General features: G+C 38.4%; 1 protein-coding gene across 1 annotated transcript in view; it reads left to right on the forward strand.

The window, feature by feature from the left end:
* The first annotated feature begins 1260 nt into the window (after nt 1–1260).
* Nucleotides 1261–18581, forward strand: part of RHBDD1 (rhomboid domain containing 1) — a 35739-nt gene continuing 18418 nt past the window's right edge. Inside the window, exons 1-5 of the mRNA XM_017822352.1 lie at nt 1261–1311; nt 8204–8722; nt 10285–10417; nt 13766–13854; nt 15475–15525. Of these exons, the coding sequence (XP_017677841.1) occupies nt 8290–8722; nt 10285–10417; nt 13766–13854; nt 15475–15525 (706 nt within the window). The 5' untranslated portion in view covers nt 1261–1311; nt 8204–8289. The remainder of the gene's footprint in view (nt 1312–8203; nt 8723–10284; nt 10418–13765; nt 13855–15474; nt 15526–18581) is intronic.

An 18581-nucleotide genomic window follows, 5' to 3' on the forward strand; every position in this document is an offset into this window, starting at 1 on the left:
CTTGTGTATGATAGAAAATCTATCAGTTTAGGCATTTTTAACTCCCACGTGCTGTGATTTCTATGAATTATTATGATTAGCATTAATTGAGGTAACAGATCTAAATGTGCCAAAACTAAGAAGCTTAAGATAACGTGTCTAAATGGTGGCACACACCGAGTCTGCCCTCCTCTTTTGGCTTCTGTTCAGTCTTGGAAGCGAGGACTATGCTGAAGTTGCTTGTTTTGGCAAAGCCCGCTCCTTTAACTTGATCTCCACCCTATTTCTAGGAATTCAGCCCCTTTCATGCCTGCCAGTCTGCTGAGCTGTGTGCTGTTTTTGGAAGGGCAGAATGCAATTTTCTTATAAATTCTATGACATACTTGTACAAGTTGCCAAAATGTTCTGTGAAACCTAAGTGCCACATAAATGACAGCAAAATAGGGCCTTTTACATGTAGCCTTGGCTATGGGGTTTGCATGATTCATTTCTGGTCACATATTTGCACCATCGGCTTGCCAGCTTTTCTATGATAACCAATTATTTTAGGCATTTATAATTTGCTCGGTGTATTCCCTAGTGAGTATTAATAACAAAACTCACAGTCTGGGTATCTGTGTCAAATTTGGGGAACAATGCAGTGACTAGTGACAGCAGTGAGTAGTACTCTACATGAGTACTACTATAATATAGTCTTCAGCTGTGTCAGGGGAGGTTTAGGTTGGATATTAAGAAGAAATTCTTCACAGAAAGGAGGATTAGACATTGGAATGGGCTGCCCAGGAAGGTGATGGGGGTGTTTAAGGAAAGTCTGGACGTGGCACTCGGTGCCATGGTCTGGTTGATGTGGTGGTGTTGGGTCATAGTTGGACTCGATGATCTAAGAGGTCTTTTCCAACCTAATTGACTCCATGTTCACCTAATTGCCTTTTTTACTTGAAAAAAAGTCCCCGAACCATTAAACTTACAGAACCAGCTACTGTTTCACACTTGCAGTGGAACGCTTTCAAAGGGAACCTGATTACGCGTTTTAATGGCGCGCAGCGCCACTAACCGATATTTTTACAGGCATTACTAGAGTAAGCGCAACTTAAACCTCCCAGCTGGGCAGTCGGGCACCTTCTGAGGGGTTTTGTTGAGAGGCACCCGCTTATCATTCGCTCCCCGGCTATCAGCCCCGCCTGCCCGGCGGATAACAAGCGGGGACGGAACCGGGCCCGCCCTCAGCACCCTCAGCGCCCCCCCCCCGCGCACAGCGCCCCTGGCGGCCCGGCGGGGCGGCCCCGGGTCACGTGGCGCGGCGGGAGGGCCCGGGCGCTGCCGGCGGAGAACGTGAGTGCGGGGCGGGGGGGGCGCTGGAGCCGCCGCGGGCAGGAGCGGGAGCAGGAGCAGGGGAACGGGGCGGCTCCGCGGCGCTGCCTGCGCCCCTTCCCTGCCTTCCCCTGCCTTCCCTTCCTGCCCTGCTGCAGCCTCCCAAGCGGCTCCCCGGCCGTGAGGGGCCCGGGGGCTGTGTACGGGGAGCCGCCGCCCAGCCGAGCTGGGCCTGCCCGGTACCGCCAGCCCAGCGCGGCTCGGAGGTGTCCGGGCTGGGCGTTCTCTGCTCGGGTTTTCTCCCCGGCGGTTTAGTGGCGGGGGAAGTTGTAGAAGTGAAGTGAGTTTCGGGAGTCGTACAAGTACTTGATACTTCACCCTTTCGTCGCCTTATGCACCTTCCCCCCCGTCGTTTCTGTGGCGCTGGGTCCTCCCGGCGCTGTCGCCACGCAGGAGGAAGCGGCGCCCGGAGGAGTCGGATCGGGGAACCCGCAGAGTTGTCAGTGCCCGCACCGAGTCTGCCCCTGATCCAGCGACACCCTGACATGTGCTGCTGCTCCTTACTGCTTCAGCAGCTTCTTTTTCTTGTTTTACTGCGTTTTCTTACAGCAATAATTTTTATATATTCTATAAGTAGTTCGTTTAAAAAAATAATGCCTGACCAGGGCTACACCCCTTTCTTTGTTAAAATGGTCAAACGGTAAAAACAAACAAACAAAAAACAACAAACCTGTAAATAACTTGCAGTTATAAAAAAAAAAAAAAGATAATGACAAATGTACTTCAGCTATATTTGATAAACTTTCTTACGCTTGTCTAATGCGGAGTTTCAGTAATTGAGGTGTTTATAAAATGTAATTAATACCTGAGCTGGTTTGATTTCCTGAAATAGCACAAAGATGTTCTTCCTAGAACTGTATTTTATTAATTGAGATAGATTTAAGGTATTGGCAAGAGTAGCATAACACTAATACTAGAAAGTGTGTGTTTCTGAACTGTTTGGATATTTAACCCATATTATTTAAAATGGATTTAATTAGAAAGTGAGTTTCCTGTCCTGCCTTTCTCCTACAAACTGCAGACAAATTTTCCCTCAAGGCAATGCAAACTAAGGAATGCTAAACTTTTAAGAGCCCTTCTGCTTCACACTTCTGAAATGGAGTCAGGCAATCATTGGTGGCTTCATTTTTAATTATATTACAAAATTCTTGAGATAAAGGAGGATGCACCTCTAGTATAATTATTCAGTTTTAGGATTACACAAGTGTAACTATTGCAATAAAGTAAAACAAAATATTCAACTGAAAAACCAAATCCCTGACCCTAATTAGAGTTAAACATCTGTGAAGTTAAAACTCTATGTATGGCCTAATCTGTATTGTTATTTTCTTAAACTATGACATCCCCTCACCTTCAGCAGTACAGTGATATAAATATTTATTGTTATTTTACTTCTCTAACTTTAGTTAGCACAGATGTATCCTAGTGTTTTGAGGGGTAGTTACTAATTAGTGTCTGTTATGAGAGAGGCTACAAAGACACTGAAATATCAGGAAGGAATAAAATTAGTGGTGGATTAGTCACATAACGAGTATATTTTCAATAATTTCCTGGATCACAATATAAAGAAGTTTTCAGTAATTGCTGTTCTGATTTTTCAGAAACTGAAGCAGTTTTGAAGACTTTGTTACATCAAACAATATTTCTCATATTGCTACTACAGCATTTTGTTTTGGCCTGTTTAAAGCTTCTGTAATTTATTTTTCTTTTTGCAGCTTGGGATAGTGGTTCTGTTCAAGTTCTGGCTGCTGCATAACACCCACATTGCCTGTAATGCTCGAGGGTCAAACTGGTGTCTGAAATGCATAAAGTAATTCCCAGAATAAGTCTTCCAGTCCATGCTTTGTTGGCTCTGAGGGCAGAGCGAGTGTGCAGCTGGTTCTGGCTGTACCTGTTGGTGGAGTAGCTCCTTAGAACCAAAGGACTGCTTGGACAGGCAGAGTGACCTCTCTAGAATTAAAACTTGCAGGTTTATACCTTCCTGAGAGCTTATTCCCCAAGGAAGCTCATTGGTTCCACGTGCTGTGTCCTGGTCTGGCAGAAGGAAATGCTGCTTGCTATGACTTCAGTGCCTGTGCAGCCAACTGAATAATTTGGAGGCTTTGAATTAGAAGTGGCTGCCATGTGGGAAGTGAAGGCAGGTAGTTAAAATATGGTTATTTCAAGCACCTTTTAGAGACTGCTGGTAGTCTCAAATGATGACAGAATGCAACTGGTGTTTATAATGATAAGCCTTAAAGAAAAGTCCAGTGGTGCTTCTTCTGATGTTTAGATTGGTATACTAAGGCCAATTAAATTTAAATAGGTGACTTATAAAACAAATTGATTTCTCTTTTGTGAATGAAAACCTGGGTCCAAAATTGTCAGGACTTCCAGTGCACATTAATAATGAAAATGAAGCAATTTGAATAACTTTTTTTTTTTTGTCTTTACTGCAGGATGGAGAGGTTGCAGCCTAAAAGTATTTTTCTTTTTAGATTAATTAGCAGTAGCCAAACTAATGAGGCAATTAAAAACCTAAATATGCTGAGTGTCTCAGATTTCATACTTAAAATGTGTGGCAGTGTATGAGATTTGACCTAGTTCCTTGGGTTCTTTCCACTGGAAGCTGTCTCATTTATTTTGGCGTAAGGTGTCCAAAATTATTCTTGGCATGTATTGTTTAATGTGTATATATTATTGTGAATAGTAATTGTCACACCCTTCAGAACACAATTTTCAGTTTTAAATTGGAGTTGTTAGCTTAAAAGCTTATTTTAAGGACTTCTTTTTAGTAGTACTTAAGAGGATTAAAGGACTATAAAAAATTTTTCAATTTTCATGCTGAAGCAGACATAAGAGGCAGAAGAACTTCTTTATTCTCACAGAGAACTTTGAATGAAATTTAAAATGTTACATAATAAAAAGACTGTTGATGTTTAATTTTGTATTGTTTTCTTTCAACAAGGTAGTTATTGACTTAAATTGTTTTAAAACTTTTGTATGGAAGATATGCAACTTCTCCTACCAAATTCTGAAAAGCTTTGCCTTTTCAGTTCACCATTCAGTGTTCTTTTGTGAATGAAAGCATGTTATGCTCTTTAAAGGCACATTTGATGACTGCAGAAGTCATTCTTTATGAAGTAATTAATTTTATAATGAAGTCAGAACCTTGTCTTTGTTTTGAACTGTGTAATTGAGTGTACATTTCAAAGCTTATTGTGGCTGACAGCTTGTGGCTGACCTTCTCCTTGCATACATATTAAATATAAACAGGATGATTCACTTCATTTCATATTTTTAGGTTGTTTTCTTGTGTTGGTTTTTTTTTCTGTTATGCCTTTCCCCTACTCCCTTCCAAGTTTGAGGGCCGTAGTAAAATGGGTTACAATTTGCTTTTGCTTCCTTTGTAGGACTCTTCTTTTGTCCTAAAAACTCTGTTTCTGTGTATACCCAGATAAGCCTTTGTACTCTGAGACTGTGTGTTCACAGACAAGTGGTGTGGGCTTGTTGAGACTCATCTGTAGTGTGGAATGGTTTGTGCTCAGGATCTGATATTCACCCTTCATGTGTTCCAAGTGTTTTTTACATTGGTCTAGCTCTAATCTGGACACATAGACAGAATGCATAATTTTTTCTGGAGTGTACTGGGTTTCACATAAACATAAATCAAAATTTCAAGGTAGTTCTGTCCATTTTGGGGGTAGCAAGGGTACAAGAAGATTCTTTTCTGGAGTCAAATTATAGCTGTGGGAAAAGACAGCATAACATTTCATTTTAACTGGTATTTACCAAAATATTTACTTTATTACATGATTTTTCAGTAATATGAAGTCATAATATTTTATGGTTGCCAAGTGAGCGAGGGGGGTTGTCACAGTAAAAATAAAAGTTTAAATGTTTTACAACACTCAGTTAGTACAAAACAAACAAACAAATTCCAGGAATGCTTAGTTCAGACATTTATCTTGAGTAGGTGACAAAAATGCAGACACGTGGCAGCCTGGATGCAAGACAAATGTCCGTTTCAGGTTTATTCTGGAAATTTGTACATTTTGAAGTGGGTGGCATCTTTTCAAAGAAAGAAAAAGGGAAGAGTGCTTCATTGTTTCAAGCCTCATTAGACTTTTAATAAACAGAGTAGGGGCTGAGAAGGAATGTCCGAACAGTTGAAAGCTCTATATATTTTCTGAGAGTTGCATTCCAGGAGGCTCTCAAATAACTACTGTTTTCTTTCTTATATCTTTTTTTCCCTTACAGTCGAACACATAATGTGTCTTGGCTGACATTTTTGATTGTTCCCAGTAATGGGAATGATTTATAATACCTAGCACTGCTCTAATCATGGTGTAAACCATTCCCAGTCATGTTACATGATGGTTGCATGGTTTTGTGTTGTATAAGGTTCATTTCTTAGGTGCATGTATGTTAAAATACAATTTGAGTATCAAAAGGGAGATGGAAACTTTAAAATGTAAGACTGTAGTATTTGGCAATTTGAACAATGTGGTATGGCAAGATTTTGAGGTTTCCATATAAGCTGTGTTCAAATGACTTTTAAATTCTAAAAGTTTTTATGTTGACTGTTTTGTGATAGAAGAAATGCAGCTGTGTCAGTGGTACAAGAAAAGCCACACGTCTGGGCAGGGGAATATGAGAATAGTTTGGGGATGTCAGTATACCTGATAGCAGAGCAAGTAGTGTGGGAAAAGGTAACAACATTGATTAAACTTTTGATTAACTAAGTGTTTTTTTTGTAATGTTGACTTTAGCGTCCAAGGCTGACGGTGTCAATTATCTGCAACGATCAATTTACACTTTAGCAGGTTGGCTCATTTGAACTTTGTGGGGGCGACAGCTGTGGCCTCTGGAGTTAAATGAGAGGATTAGAAGCTGGTTTTTGAAGGCACCAGTGTAGTTAGTTCTGGGTTCCAGAGGCCTGGTATAAAGCCCCTTTCTGCAGCTTCCACTGTGTTCTGGACAGGGCTTAGATATTATGTAGCATCTCCAAGATAAGACCATGGGAAAAAATGTGGTGACTTTTGTTGTAATGTAGCAAAGACATTTTACTTGTGTTCTGTTTTACTACAGTTGTTTTGAGGATACAAACCCCAACCAAGTTGGTTTTTTCTTCTCTTAGATTGCTATAATAAAAATAAATGTAATTTCAAGAGAAATGCAGAGACTAGAATACTTAAGAAAAGGCGTTAATTAGTTACATGTGTGAATTAGCATGGAAGTATGTGCTCCTCTCACTTAAATCTAAGCAGAGGAGGTGGGCTGGCTCTCAGCTGGTCATCTCTGATGTTCAGCCCTGTGCAGCTCTCACAGGTCCTTTTGCTGTTTCAGGATAACATCACTCAGAGGTGCTTTCCTTCTTTTCCGTGTGCTCACTTACTTTGTGTGGTGCAACCCGACCAAATTATTAATGATACTCTGAATACCTGACTAAAAGTGTTTAGTGAAGTGTTCACAGGCACACCAGTGGTATGTAGAAATGTGAAGCTTAGTAAATCCTCACAGACGTAATGTGGAAGGTTAAATTTTGCATCTTGAGTTGTCCTTAGTAAAGGTGTAATTTTTTGTGCTGTCCTCTAGAAGAATTAGGATGTTGTTTGTTTATCTAATAAAAATGTTACAGAGGAAGCATTTGATACGATGAATTGAAAAAGAATTTAAATAAAGTTAATGTATTAGCAAGTTTAACTAGTTTTTATGTAGTGAAAAAGGTTAGTGGTGTGTTGAGATGAGAATTTTTGTATATCTGGGTATTTCAGGAAGTTTCATTTGAAACCTGGTGGCAAAGTTTGGAAGAGTAACTGTGTGTTGGTGGTTCTACATAACTGATGTTTACATGTGGAATAGTGTGTTGTGTGTCTTCAGTAGTTCTGCAAAGAACTGACATCCTGGAGGTGAGGGGTGGCCGTGCTATTGTTGTGCCACCTTGCAGAGTTGTCAGAACTCAAAACAGGACTGACTGAGTTGGGGTAGCCCTTGGAACCTGTTGGAAATTCTGTGTCTCTTCCTGTGTTCCACAGGTGGTTCCACTCTGGAAAATCCACATCACCTTGTGCTCTGTTCTCCAGTGCAGCTTCCTCCCTCCTCTCTTCTCAGTTTCTGTCACAGTGACTCTGTTTCTGGCCAGATCTCCTACTGCTGTAGCCCTTTTTAATCCCCTGTTTTTTCTGGCATAAATAAGGAGAGATGAAAATATTGCTGTAACTCTGGAAATTTTATGTGCTGCTCTTGTATATGATTTCTTCCTACAGTTTTCCTTTCTCCATCACATACTTTTAAACTAAACTCTTTGTTCTAATCCCTAGGAAAGCAGTAACAATTTTCAAAGCTTACCTTTAGGAGTACTTAGCTGTGTCTCTGTTACTTTTTGAAGTTGTAACTTTTAATTTTCATGCTTAGCTTGTTTTGAATATTTGTAAAAGTTGCAAAATGGTCATGGAAAAAATAAATATGTAGCAAAGATAGGAAGCCTGGAAACAGAGACTCTAGAGAATTTTTAACTGTTTTCCTTCCTGAAATTTTAGTAATTCTCAGTGAATCAGGACATTAATGAGAACATATCTAGAACACTCAGATATTTTATGGTTTAATTAAAGCCTGTCCTGGGATGTGAAAGTGAGGTTGCAGGCTGCTTTTTATCACAATACTCGTCTGGATTATATGTATAAATCTCTTTATTTGTGTCTCATATTTTAAAAATTCTCATTTTCATTCTCACTTAAGTTTATCTTCTGATATAAAAAAGAGGTCTCATCTGATTACCTTGATAAATTTGTAGTGTTTAAAAAAAAGAAAGTCAGTGATGAGCTTGAAAACACCCCTATATGTGTATAACAAGTTATCTTTTTTCTTTCAGAATTTCCAGAACTTTTATGGGTTTGAAATTGAACAAGAGACTAGAAATCAGAATAATCTTCATATTTCCATGAATAAGAAGTAATAATGCAACGAAGGCAGGGAAGAGTCAATGCTGGACTGCTTTTGCTGCTTTATCAAATTTCTCAAGTTGGACTCCAGAACATTCCTCCTGTTACCCTTGGGGTACTTGCACTGAATGTTTTTCTCTTTCTGAATCCTGTGAGGCCACTGACTGAAGTGTGCATCAGTGTAAATGAAGCCATCTACAAAAAGAACTGGCAGCGTTTGCTGCTTTCTCCTTTCCACCATGCAGATGACTGGCATTTGTATTATAACATGATTTCCATGCTTTGGAAGGGGATAATGCTGGAAAAAAAGCTTAAGAGCGTATGGTTTGCCTACATAATTGCAGTGTTTTCAGTGCTGATTGGAGTTGTTTATGTGGTGCTGGAATTCCTGCTTGTGAAAATTCTGGATGACCCTTCCTATGAAATGAGTTGTGGTGTAGGTTTTTCAGGTAAGACACAAAGTTGGTCCAATTTGCATATATAAAATGAATTATCTATAGGTGCTATATAAAAATAATTGTTAATTGCAGAGAATGGATGGGTGTCCATTTCCCTATATGTATGATTGTCATGTCAGTAAAGCTTTCCTATTTTTTCATTTAAAGCCTGTACTCTGGGTATGAACATCACGTAATTCAGTTCCTGTTCTTGTGACCAACACTGACTTTACCTGAGAACATGAAAACTATGTTCATCCTGGTAGAACTGTGTTTCCTGGTTAATATCACTGATTGATTGAAGTCTGAGGGTTTTCATTTTCTGCTGTCAGTAATGCTCTTTAGATGGCTTCTAGAAAAACCTCCCAGTTTAAAATTTGTATCTTCAATTACAAATTATTCATGCCTGTCTTTGGAGAGACTCCCCTAGATTTGCTTCTGCTAGAAACATCCAAGCATCTGATTTTGGTCAACTTCCTTCCAGTAATGGTCTTGTCTTCTCCTTCAGGAGATCTGGGATTAGGAGATAACTCAGTGAACTCCTTCTCTTTAAAAAAAAAGAGCAGTCAAATGGAAAAGTATCACTGTTCTTCTAGAAAAGTAGGGGTTTTCCTTGCTGTCACTGGGATTTAGCCTTGGAAGGCAAGCCCTCCTTTTTAACTTCTAAGGTGCTTCAACACCTCTGAGGGTTTCTTTGTTGTATTCCAATGGCTACTAATTGGAACATCCTGGTAGTTGTTCATTTGGAGCTTCAGATATTTTCTGGTCACCCACCCTTGGGTAACAAGTCATGCCCAGTTCTAATATTGGCCTCTGTGGTGGCTTTAGGGGCCCTGAGTACAAATCCCTTTTCCCTGAGGGGTTTGGCTGCCTGTGCCAATGTCGATGTGTCCCTGTCAAAACTTGTACTTGTTGATTTTTCAGGGTTTTTATCAGACCACTGTGAGCTTTCTCTTGAGAGGAACTTTTTTCACAAATGCTTGTAACTTCCAATAAGTTCTCTGAATTCCTTCCATTGTATCAGCTGTTGCTTGCATGATGAAACAATTGCAGTGAATTAGAAATGAATGATTATTTACTGTGTTTAAAGGTGATTTGTCTACTTTTTTTTTCAGAAACAAGTGATTCTGGAGTATATGTAAGATGACTTCCCATTAATTTAGAATTTCAGCCTACTGTTGAGCTTCACACATATCTGTTTGTCTTGTTTTCAGTAATGGCTTTTCTCAACTCACAGATTATTTTTTTGAGTTCACTAATTTTGTCAATTATTTCAACTGGAACTCCCATTTTAAAATTTGTATTGTTTTGAATACCTGAATAGCTACAGTGAGCAGGCATATTAAAAAGCTACCTGGAATTGGCTGTTATACAAATAAATTATTTTTATATCCTTTTTTTTTTTTTAAGTCACTGAAAAACCAGCTTAGAACTCTTGTTCTGGCATGCAGCAATATGCTTCATGGTGCTGTGGAACTGCATGGTACTTCAAGTTCCTTAGCTATTTTGCTTGCATTTCTTTATTATTTGTGCACAAGTACCTCCCTCTTCATGTGATTTCTTCTTGTTTGCAGGAGTCTTGTTTGCTTTGAAAGTTCTTAACAACCATTACAATCCAGGAAGAGTCAGCACTGTCCTTGGACTGCGGCTGTCCAGTAAATATGCCTGTTGGGCAGAGCTGGTGGCTATTCATTTAATCGCTCCAGGGTAAGTGCTTTTAACGTTTCAAAGTTAGGAGAAGAGGTTTGGGCTCTCTGAAATGTATGGTGAGGCATGAGTAGTGTTAGCTGGTATCCAGGTGGAGTGTCAGGGCTACAAAATTAAGTCTTGAGGCTACAGTCTTCTTTTTCCTTAACACCCTCTGTTTTGAGCACATGTCAAAATAAAAAACTGAAATACTGTTCCCAGAAGGTGTTACTGAGTATTGGAGGGAAGATAACAAAACTTGATGGACAAGGAAAAGGGATGTGTGTCTTCAACAAAGTAACCAGACTAACACACAGTAGTGCCAAGGGCTTCGTGAGCAAAACAGCATTCCAGTGTTTGCTTGCCTTTTCCATCCTGCTCCATTCTGCCTGGTTTAGTCACTCTTCTGAGTTCTGATAAAACTATTATCTGGTATTCCACAAATTTTATGGAATGTCACTATCCTGCAGTCTTGCTGATCATCTCCCTCTATTTTCCTGTGTGCTCTGATCTGCCAGTACAGTTCACCCACCCCTTCCTCTGTGAGAACCAAGGCCTTTCTATTCTTTGGCAGCTGATTTTTATAATTCTATTTGCAAATCAGTACTCTTCCTGTATAGTATTTTATAACTGCAAATCATATTGGAGAATATAGGTGAAGTACAGATGCAAACCCCACAAACTACCAAATCACAGTTTATATACAATTTCCCACTTTTCAGAAAGATTAAAAAAAAAAGTGCAGCAATACTGACACAGTCCCTGTCAGATGCTATGATATAGTAGATAGAACAATTCCTAGACCTGAAGGAGAATTTAGATCTTACTCAGGTTAAACACTGGTTTTATTGCTTTATGCCTTGCTGCCAATTGACTGAAACAAGGAAGCCCAGGATAAAAGACAAAAGACCTGCAGAGTGCTCTGTTCCAAGTGCAATTTTATTTGTGAGCTGAGAGGTCACTGCATGGCGTTGCTACAAGTATAAACCCAAAGTTTTGAGTGCATTAAAAACATTCTTCTGAAAAATATAAACTTTTGTATTACAAAAACAGTTTTTATTTGTGATTATGTTTAATACTACTGTTTATTTTATTATAAAAGAATAACAAAAGACCATTATATATGAAGTCAAGCCATAAGCATATCACAGTGTCTATAGCAGAGGAAAAACATGATTTCACAGGTTGGGTGCTGTTGTTTTTCAGTTGCATTATTGCAGAAATATCTGTGGGGTAGAGAGAGTATAAAAAGTTCAGAAATAAGGTCAAAAACCATTTCATAATTTCATGGAAACTTAGCTTGTTGCCTTGTCTAAAACTCTACAGTGTCCTCTACATAGAACAATTTCACAGCACTTAAATGATAATAGAAAACAGGTAGTAATCTCCAGAAATTCATGTCCTAGAACACGACATGTTTAATTATGTTAATGCCATTATGTTAAACATGTTAATACCAACTGATTTGAAATGAACCATAACTGTAGCTCTCATGACATTGCTCTTACATGCTCAGGGCAAGTTACAGGATTTGGAGTGTCCCTTTGTTGACCAAGTTGCATAATTTAGTTTTGAATAGATAAGAGGTCAGTAAGGGGGGCAGAATTCTGTCCAGTCAAAAACCCCTGCAGTAAATTTGGACCTGCCCTATTGGATTGATCTATCAGGATCACCTGAGAATCCATAACCAATGAAAGATCCTAAAGTAATATTGAGACTATTGAAAACTTTGATTTGTTTGGTAGGAGAGGATTTAGGGGTTTACTGGCATCTAATGATTTTCTTTCTCATTGATGATTTTGTTTTGGGGAAATTTTAAAATGTATGCAGTATCCTTCTAATCTTCACCTTCCATAAAGTAAGGATATTGAGATGTAGGCTTTGCATAGCAGTCCTTGGGATTATTTGTTTGGTGGAAGAACAGACATGTGAAAAGTTACTTTATGTTTAATCTCTGTGCCTCTTCCAGAATTGGGCATGTGGTCTCTTAAGTCCTAAGTGAATCCATATCATGTTGGTGATTTCTGGAATAGCTCATTTATAAGTGTTTAATTTTTCTGAGGACAGACATTTTCCAAGTCAGGCATGCATTTTTCATAAATTGGGAAAATCTGTTCCAGAAAAATCTGTTTGAAAAATTAGTTCCTTGTAGATACTTTTTGTTTTACCTATAGATGTTCACATCAGCATTTACATGTTACTCTCACAAAAAAATGTTGGTTACTTATGGGAGAGAACCACAGCTCTACAAAGCAGAATACAAGTTTGTGGTAAAGTAGGTGGCAAAAGAGTCCATTTAGATTTGATCTTTACCTCCCTCTAGTGACGTGCATTTCCCTGTATCCTTTTACCAGAGGTGCCTGGAAGTTGTATCGTCTTGAGTGCTCGTGCCATCTGTGTAACTCCTTTGGATTTCTGACCAGAATGTAAAAAGTGCAATTTTTAAGTGTATTTTTACATTAAATAGAGGTTTAACTTCTACTTCAGAAAGACAGAAAAGCTTATATTACTTGAATTTTTGGGCAACCAGTATAAATGAGTTATTTATAATTGCACATAGTAGGAAATTTTAATGTTTAGTGTATTGGCTTCTCTAACTTCATAATAGAGGCAGAAAATTTGCAAATAGTTTTTGAACATGGTTAAACTCAAAAGAGTTTGACTCTTAATTTGAATGCTGAAAATTGATTTATGAATTTATAGAGCACCCCATAGTCATGGCAATAATTGGAACCAATCTCCTTGTTTACTGGAAACATATGGTTCTGTGCTGATCCCCCAAAAGATTCCAGAGCCTTTTCATTCTGTATGCAAATGGTAGCAATATTTCTAAAGAAATTGTTGGTATGTATAGAAAAGAATTTGGTTCTCAGCATTTCAATTCTCCTTTTTATTTTGAAGGCACTGTATATTCATGCTTGCCTCAGACTAATTGTAGGATTGTATTGATAGTCCAGTGGGAAGTTCTGTGTTTATGCTTTCACTTGAAACTGTCAATGGTTCTGGGAAGTCCTACCAGACATTTCAGTATAAGTCTGTGGTGTTACTTTTTTTAAGCTTAAAATTAGTTTACTACTTTGGTAAGTCTTTAAATGTTTTTAGGGAAAGAGTATTCTGTTCTTTGAACAAGCAATTAAAATGTTCTCTCCGATTAGTTTCCAGCTTTTTCGGGATATTTGTTGGATACTTTTGTATATCTGTATATCCTACCCACTTTAAGGTAGTTGTGAAGAAAGAAAACTTGGCATTAAGTCCTTGCAGGCAAGTAATTTCTCTGTGCTTGGTCTCACTCAGGAACTTCCTCAGTTACAACCTACAAAAAAAAAAAGTCTTCCTTTCCATTACTCACAAGATTTTCCTATTTTGTAGGACTTCGTTTGCTGGGCATCTAGCAGGGATTCTTGTTGGATTGCTGTACACTAAGGGACCTCTGAAAAAGATCATGAAAGCCTGTGCAGGTATATAACTTTATTGAATTTACAAAATCTGCATAAGAAACACTTTTATTTTTAAAATTCAGTAAGTCTTGCATATAGAGATTCAGGCCATTCTTGCATGTTTTTAGACAAGTAAGGATATGCTCACTATTGAAGTGAATGGAGAAGAAAAAAATAGATCAACTTTTTCTCTTAAATATGGTTGATAAGAACCAGTAGATGTGACTTTCAGATATTTTTATATAGAGGAATACCTTTTACCCTTCTTTTAAAATATTTATTTAGAGTAAAATCTTTTAAATAAGATGTCAATGAAAATGTCACTTCAAGTGAAGTGTGGTGAAGCTGTAAAAATATACCAGGACACAAAATGTTTCCTTCTTTGTCTGCTGCTGTGTCAATTCTAGTGGAAGTCTCAGCAGTTTGAAAAAGGTGGTGGGATGCTTGAGAAATTTTTACTGTAATTCTCAAGCTTTTCAACAATATTTTATTTTTATATCTTTAGACATCTTTAGTCTAGCAATTGTTTTAAATACAGCCTTGCAAATTTTTGCCTGATCATTCCCGTGAATTTCAGTGTTTTAATGGGAAGTCCAAGCCCTGTCAAAACAGCTGTGCTGGGGTTGGTTGTCAGAGTATTTGGCTTTTTATGTCTGATTACTTGATAGGTTGAGTACTTTATTCATGACTGTGCCATCAAATTGAGCATGGATACGGTGTTTGTACAGTGGGAAACTGTTTGTTCAAATGTGTGCTCCTCAGAGGAGGTTTTGTCACAGGCTGGGGATACAGCCTGTCAGTCAGGGATGTTCAGCAGTTTTAAGGGAAGGAGAGGAGGGTGAAGCATCAGCTTTCGAAGGGATGTCAGGTGTCACATTAGCTAAAGGTTAACACTGCGTGTTCCTGAGGGATGGGGAACTGTCTGGTGGCTGTTAGAACATCCACACCAGATCAGCTGCCCAGGGACGTTCAGCAGTCTCCATCCTTGGAGCATGTCTCCATGCTTTCAAGACTTGCCGGGATAAAGCCCTGACAGTAACCTGGTCTGATCTCCTCCCTGACCCTGCTCTGGCTTGGAGTTGAACTGGGGACCTTCTGAGGTCCCTTCCAAACTGAATTACTCTGGGATTCTGTGGTAAAACCCGTGGTATTATTAGTGAAACATGCTGTAGGGACCCTGCTGCTGTGGAGGTTGCTCTGTGGCTAAGACCTGCAGGAAGGAGTGTTACAGTACACACATGATTCTTTTCTCCTCTCTAGCAGAGCAGAAATAACGCAGTATTGCTCCAGTCTTGTTTTTTGTACATTAACACATTTTGACCAAAGAACACTCTCAGTGTAGAAATTGTCCATTATGTGTTCAGGAGAGAACATTACAGGTTGGTTTGCATTTTTCTAGTCTACATGGATATGTTGCTTAAACATGGCACACTCCTATAAAATCTGGAACAACATACAAGCTTGCAATAGTATATTGTCTCACTGATGCGAAAAAAAAATCTATAGATACCCATAATTTCTTGTTTGTATCATGAAACAGACTCTGAAAGAAAGAGTATTTTAGATTTGATTTTTGTATTCTATAAAGAAAGACAATGTGATTATTTTATTCCAACATGCATGCATTATTCTTTTATTTAGGTGGCATTTCTTTCTTCACTGACCCTGGCAGGCCAAGGGACTACTATTCAGGTAAGTACTCTCATCAGCTGAACAAAAAACTTATTCCGGCTTTAAAAATAATTCTTGCTAATGATAGAAAACCTATAGAGGAGCTAGTTATATATACAAAATATTCTGCACATATGTATACTTACTAGACTTGTATTACTTCTCTGGGCATGCCTCACCTTTCCTATTTAGAGAAGTGTGTGGATGTATTTTGTACAAAAGGCTTAAGCCTCAAATTAAGGTCATGACTTCCTAAAATGCTACCTCAGGGAAATATCATCCCTTTTGCAGAAGGCGTAGCAGTGGGAAAATTGTCTACTGATAGCAGCCCTTTGGACCTTGGTAAATCTGCCCTCATCTGGCAAATTTATCTGTTCCATTCTAGGATGTTTTTTTCCCTTCTGACAGGGAACTTCTTCCTTCAAACACTTCTTGTAAATGAAGTAATTTACGTGCAAAAAGCCCCCCCCCTCACCAGGATAAATTTAGGCTTCACAGTTTATAGATGGGTAGTTGGAATACTGGCACACTTTGAGTGTAGCACATTTGATTTACTTCTCATGCAGAACATTGAGTCATTATATGTGGAGTGCACACAAATAATAGGTGGGGGCCTTGTCTGTGAGGGGCAGAATTGGAGCTGGCTGTGAGAGGGGCTGTGTTGGAGCCGAGCTAAGGGATGCGTATCTTATCTCCTGCAGGGATTTATGCTCTTTCCTAGGCATCTGCTGTAAGAACAGGATAAATACGTAGAGATAACTCTCTCAAATATCTGCCAGTGTGCAGTGGCTTGTGGCTTAAAGATGTTCTCAGCAGAAAGTTTTATGGGGGAATTTTGTCTTTAATAGCCCGTGGTAGATTCTTCTTCCATCCATTTGTCAAAAGCTCTTTGAATAGACTTGAAGACTTTTAACACCTACAGCATCAGAGAAGAATTTCACAGTTTATTTCCTGGTATAGAATCTGTCATTTTTGTTTGTTTTGAATCTGCTAACTGCTAATTTAATTTGATGCACATTAATTCTTCTCTGTGAAGGGAAACTAAACCTTCATTCTTTATGTATTTCATGTTCTTCTGCACTCACAATAGTCATCTTTTCTCTCCAACTGGAAAATTGGAGTATATATGGTTGCTTGTAAGAAAACTACTTCATACATTTGATCATTCTTAGTATTCTCTGATGTTTGGTCATACAGGGTTTTTTATTTTGTGTAGTCTTTTATCATTGAGATGTGGTTACTTTGAGCCAAGGTTATAGCTGCTTTTATCCTCTCTGATGGATTTTGTCTTCCATGATCTATCTCCAATTTTATTATTACATTACATAATTCCCACAGGCAGGACTCTGGGCCCTTGAATATTTTTGAAGTGTCTATTTTGTAATTCCTAAACAATCTATCTTAGCCTGCTCTCCTTACCGACAGCAACAAGGATTGTTCCAACTTAGAAGTATGTTTACCCAGGATTTTTGTTATTCCAGTTCTCAAGTTGAAAAACATTTGATCTAAAGGCCAGCAAAGAAATAAAAGACAGTTAATACAGTGAAGTGAACTAAGATGTGAACATGCAGTGAGCATGAACTGCCTGTTTCCATGACTGGCAGTCTCAGCCCAGTTAAAGAAGTTCACCCAGCTGCAGGTGCATCCCCCACCAGGGCCTGGTTGTGCTGCTTTGTTCTGTATTCCACATCCATAGACACTAAATCTTCCTTCAGTATCCCAGTGTAGCAGGGTGGATGGGAACTCTGAAGATTTATATTGGAAAAAGTACTTTAATAGCTAATGAAGATAAGAATTTGTACTTGACATTTAAACTCCATAATCTATTACAGCCACTGTATGAACACCAGCTGCTTAGAGCTTGGGTGGGTGTAAGAGGCCACCCTTGTGGAAGAGAAGCTGATTCTGAAGAGCCCTTTATGTTTTCTTTTCCAGCTCTTCCTAAGTAGGGAAAATGTAAGAGATTTCATGTAATAAATCTACCACGATGGGGGAGTACACAGCACCTGAGGAAGAAGCTTTAGTGTGCTGACAACAAGAAAACCTGGGAGTTTTTTGCATGTTTTGGGCAGTCCCCAAAATAGCCTTGCTGGTGCTTTGAGCTGTTGTGGACAAAAGGCAGATGGAGAGGGTTAACCTAAATTATCCTGTCTTCCAAGCTTGGCTTTAGATGTAGCTATTTAATTTTTTTTGTACCAAATTAATTTATCTAAAATGACTTAAAACTGCAATTAAAAATACAGATATATTTGTTTTGTTCATTCCTTGTTCATATACTTTGTAATTGTCTTTCATCCTATCTGCAGAAGTCTTAATGGAAGATTTAACCTTTTGCTTGGTGTATGATATATGTAATAAATTTGGCCATCTGTGAATTAAGGAAACTTGTTCTAGTGTCATAGGCTAATGATGCATATCTTGATTAATTTTTCATTTTCTGGCATTGCTGATTTATTAGGATCTGCCTTTAAATGCCCATTTAAATAGAAAAATAGATGAACAGATTTTATGAAACAGTACAAGGAAACAGCTTTAGGAGAAAAAGGGCTTTAAGTGTAATTTTAACACATTTAGTATTTAGTAGCTGAATTAGATTTTCTCTAAATGCAGTTCATGAATAAAGTATTAGGACATTTATTTTGATTAATAGGAACACCTTGAACACATCAATGTTACCAAACTGTTTCTCATTGTAAAAATAAAAGATTACAGCTTTCTGAGCACTTAAAACTTGATGACAGTGTGAAACATCAAACAGAGAAAAATTTACAGTAATAGAACAAACTTAAAATACAACATCCTTTTCCTTTCATCAGATAATTTCATGCTTTTAGTACTGGGATTTTTATAGTCTTCATTCATGCAGTTCTGAAGTCTCCAGAATATAAATTTGTAGCTGAGGAAATGCTCGTTCAGATGAACATAAAGCAGAGGAGAATGAGTGGAATACATGAAGATTACATCCAAAATGTATAGACAAGACAGCTGAATGCTGCCCTGCAGTCAGTTTTCACTGCAGGTGTAGGAAAACTCTCCCAATATCAGTTGTAATTTCAAAAAAAAAATATTTGGAAACA

This window comes from Lepidothrix coronata, unplaced genomic scaffold, assembly GCF_001604755.1.
Source record: "Lepidothrix coronata isolate B3197 unplaced genomic scaffold, Lepidothrix_coronata-1.0 Scaffold97, whole genome shotgun sequence".
NCBI lineage: Eukaryota > Metazoa > Chordata > Aves > Passeriformes > Pipridae > Lepidothrix > Lepidothrix coronata.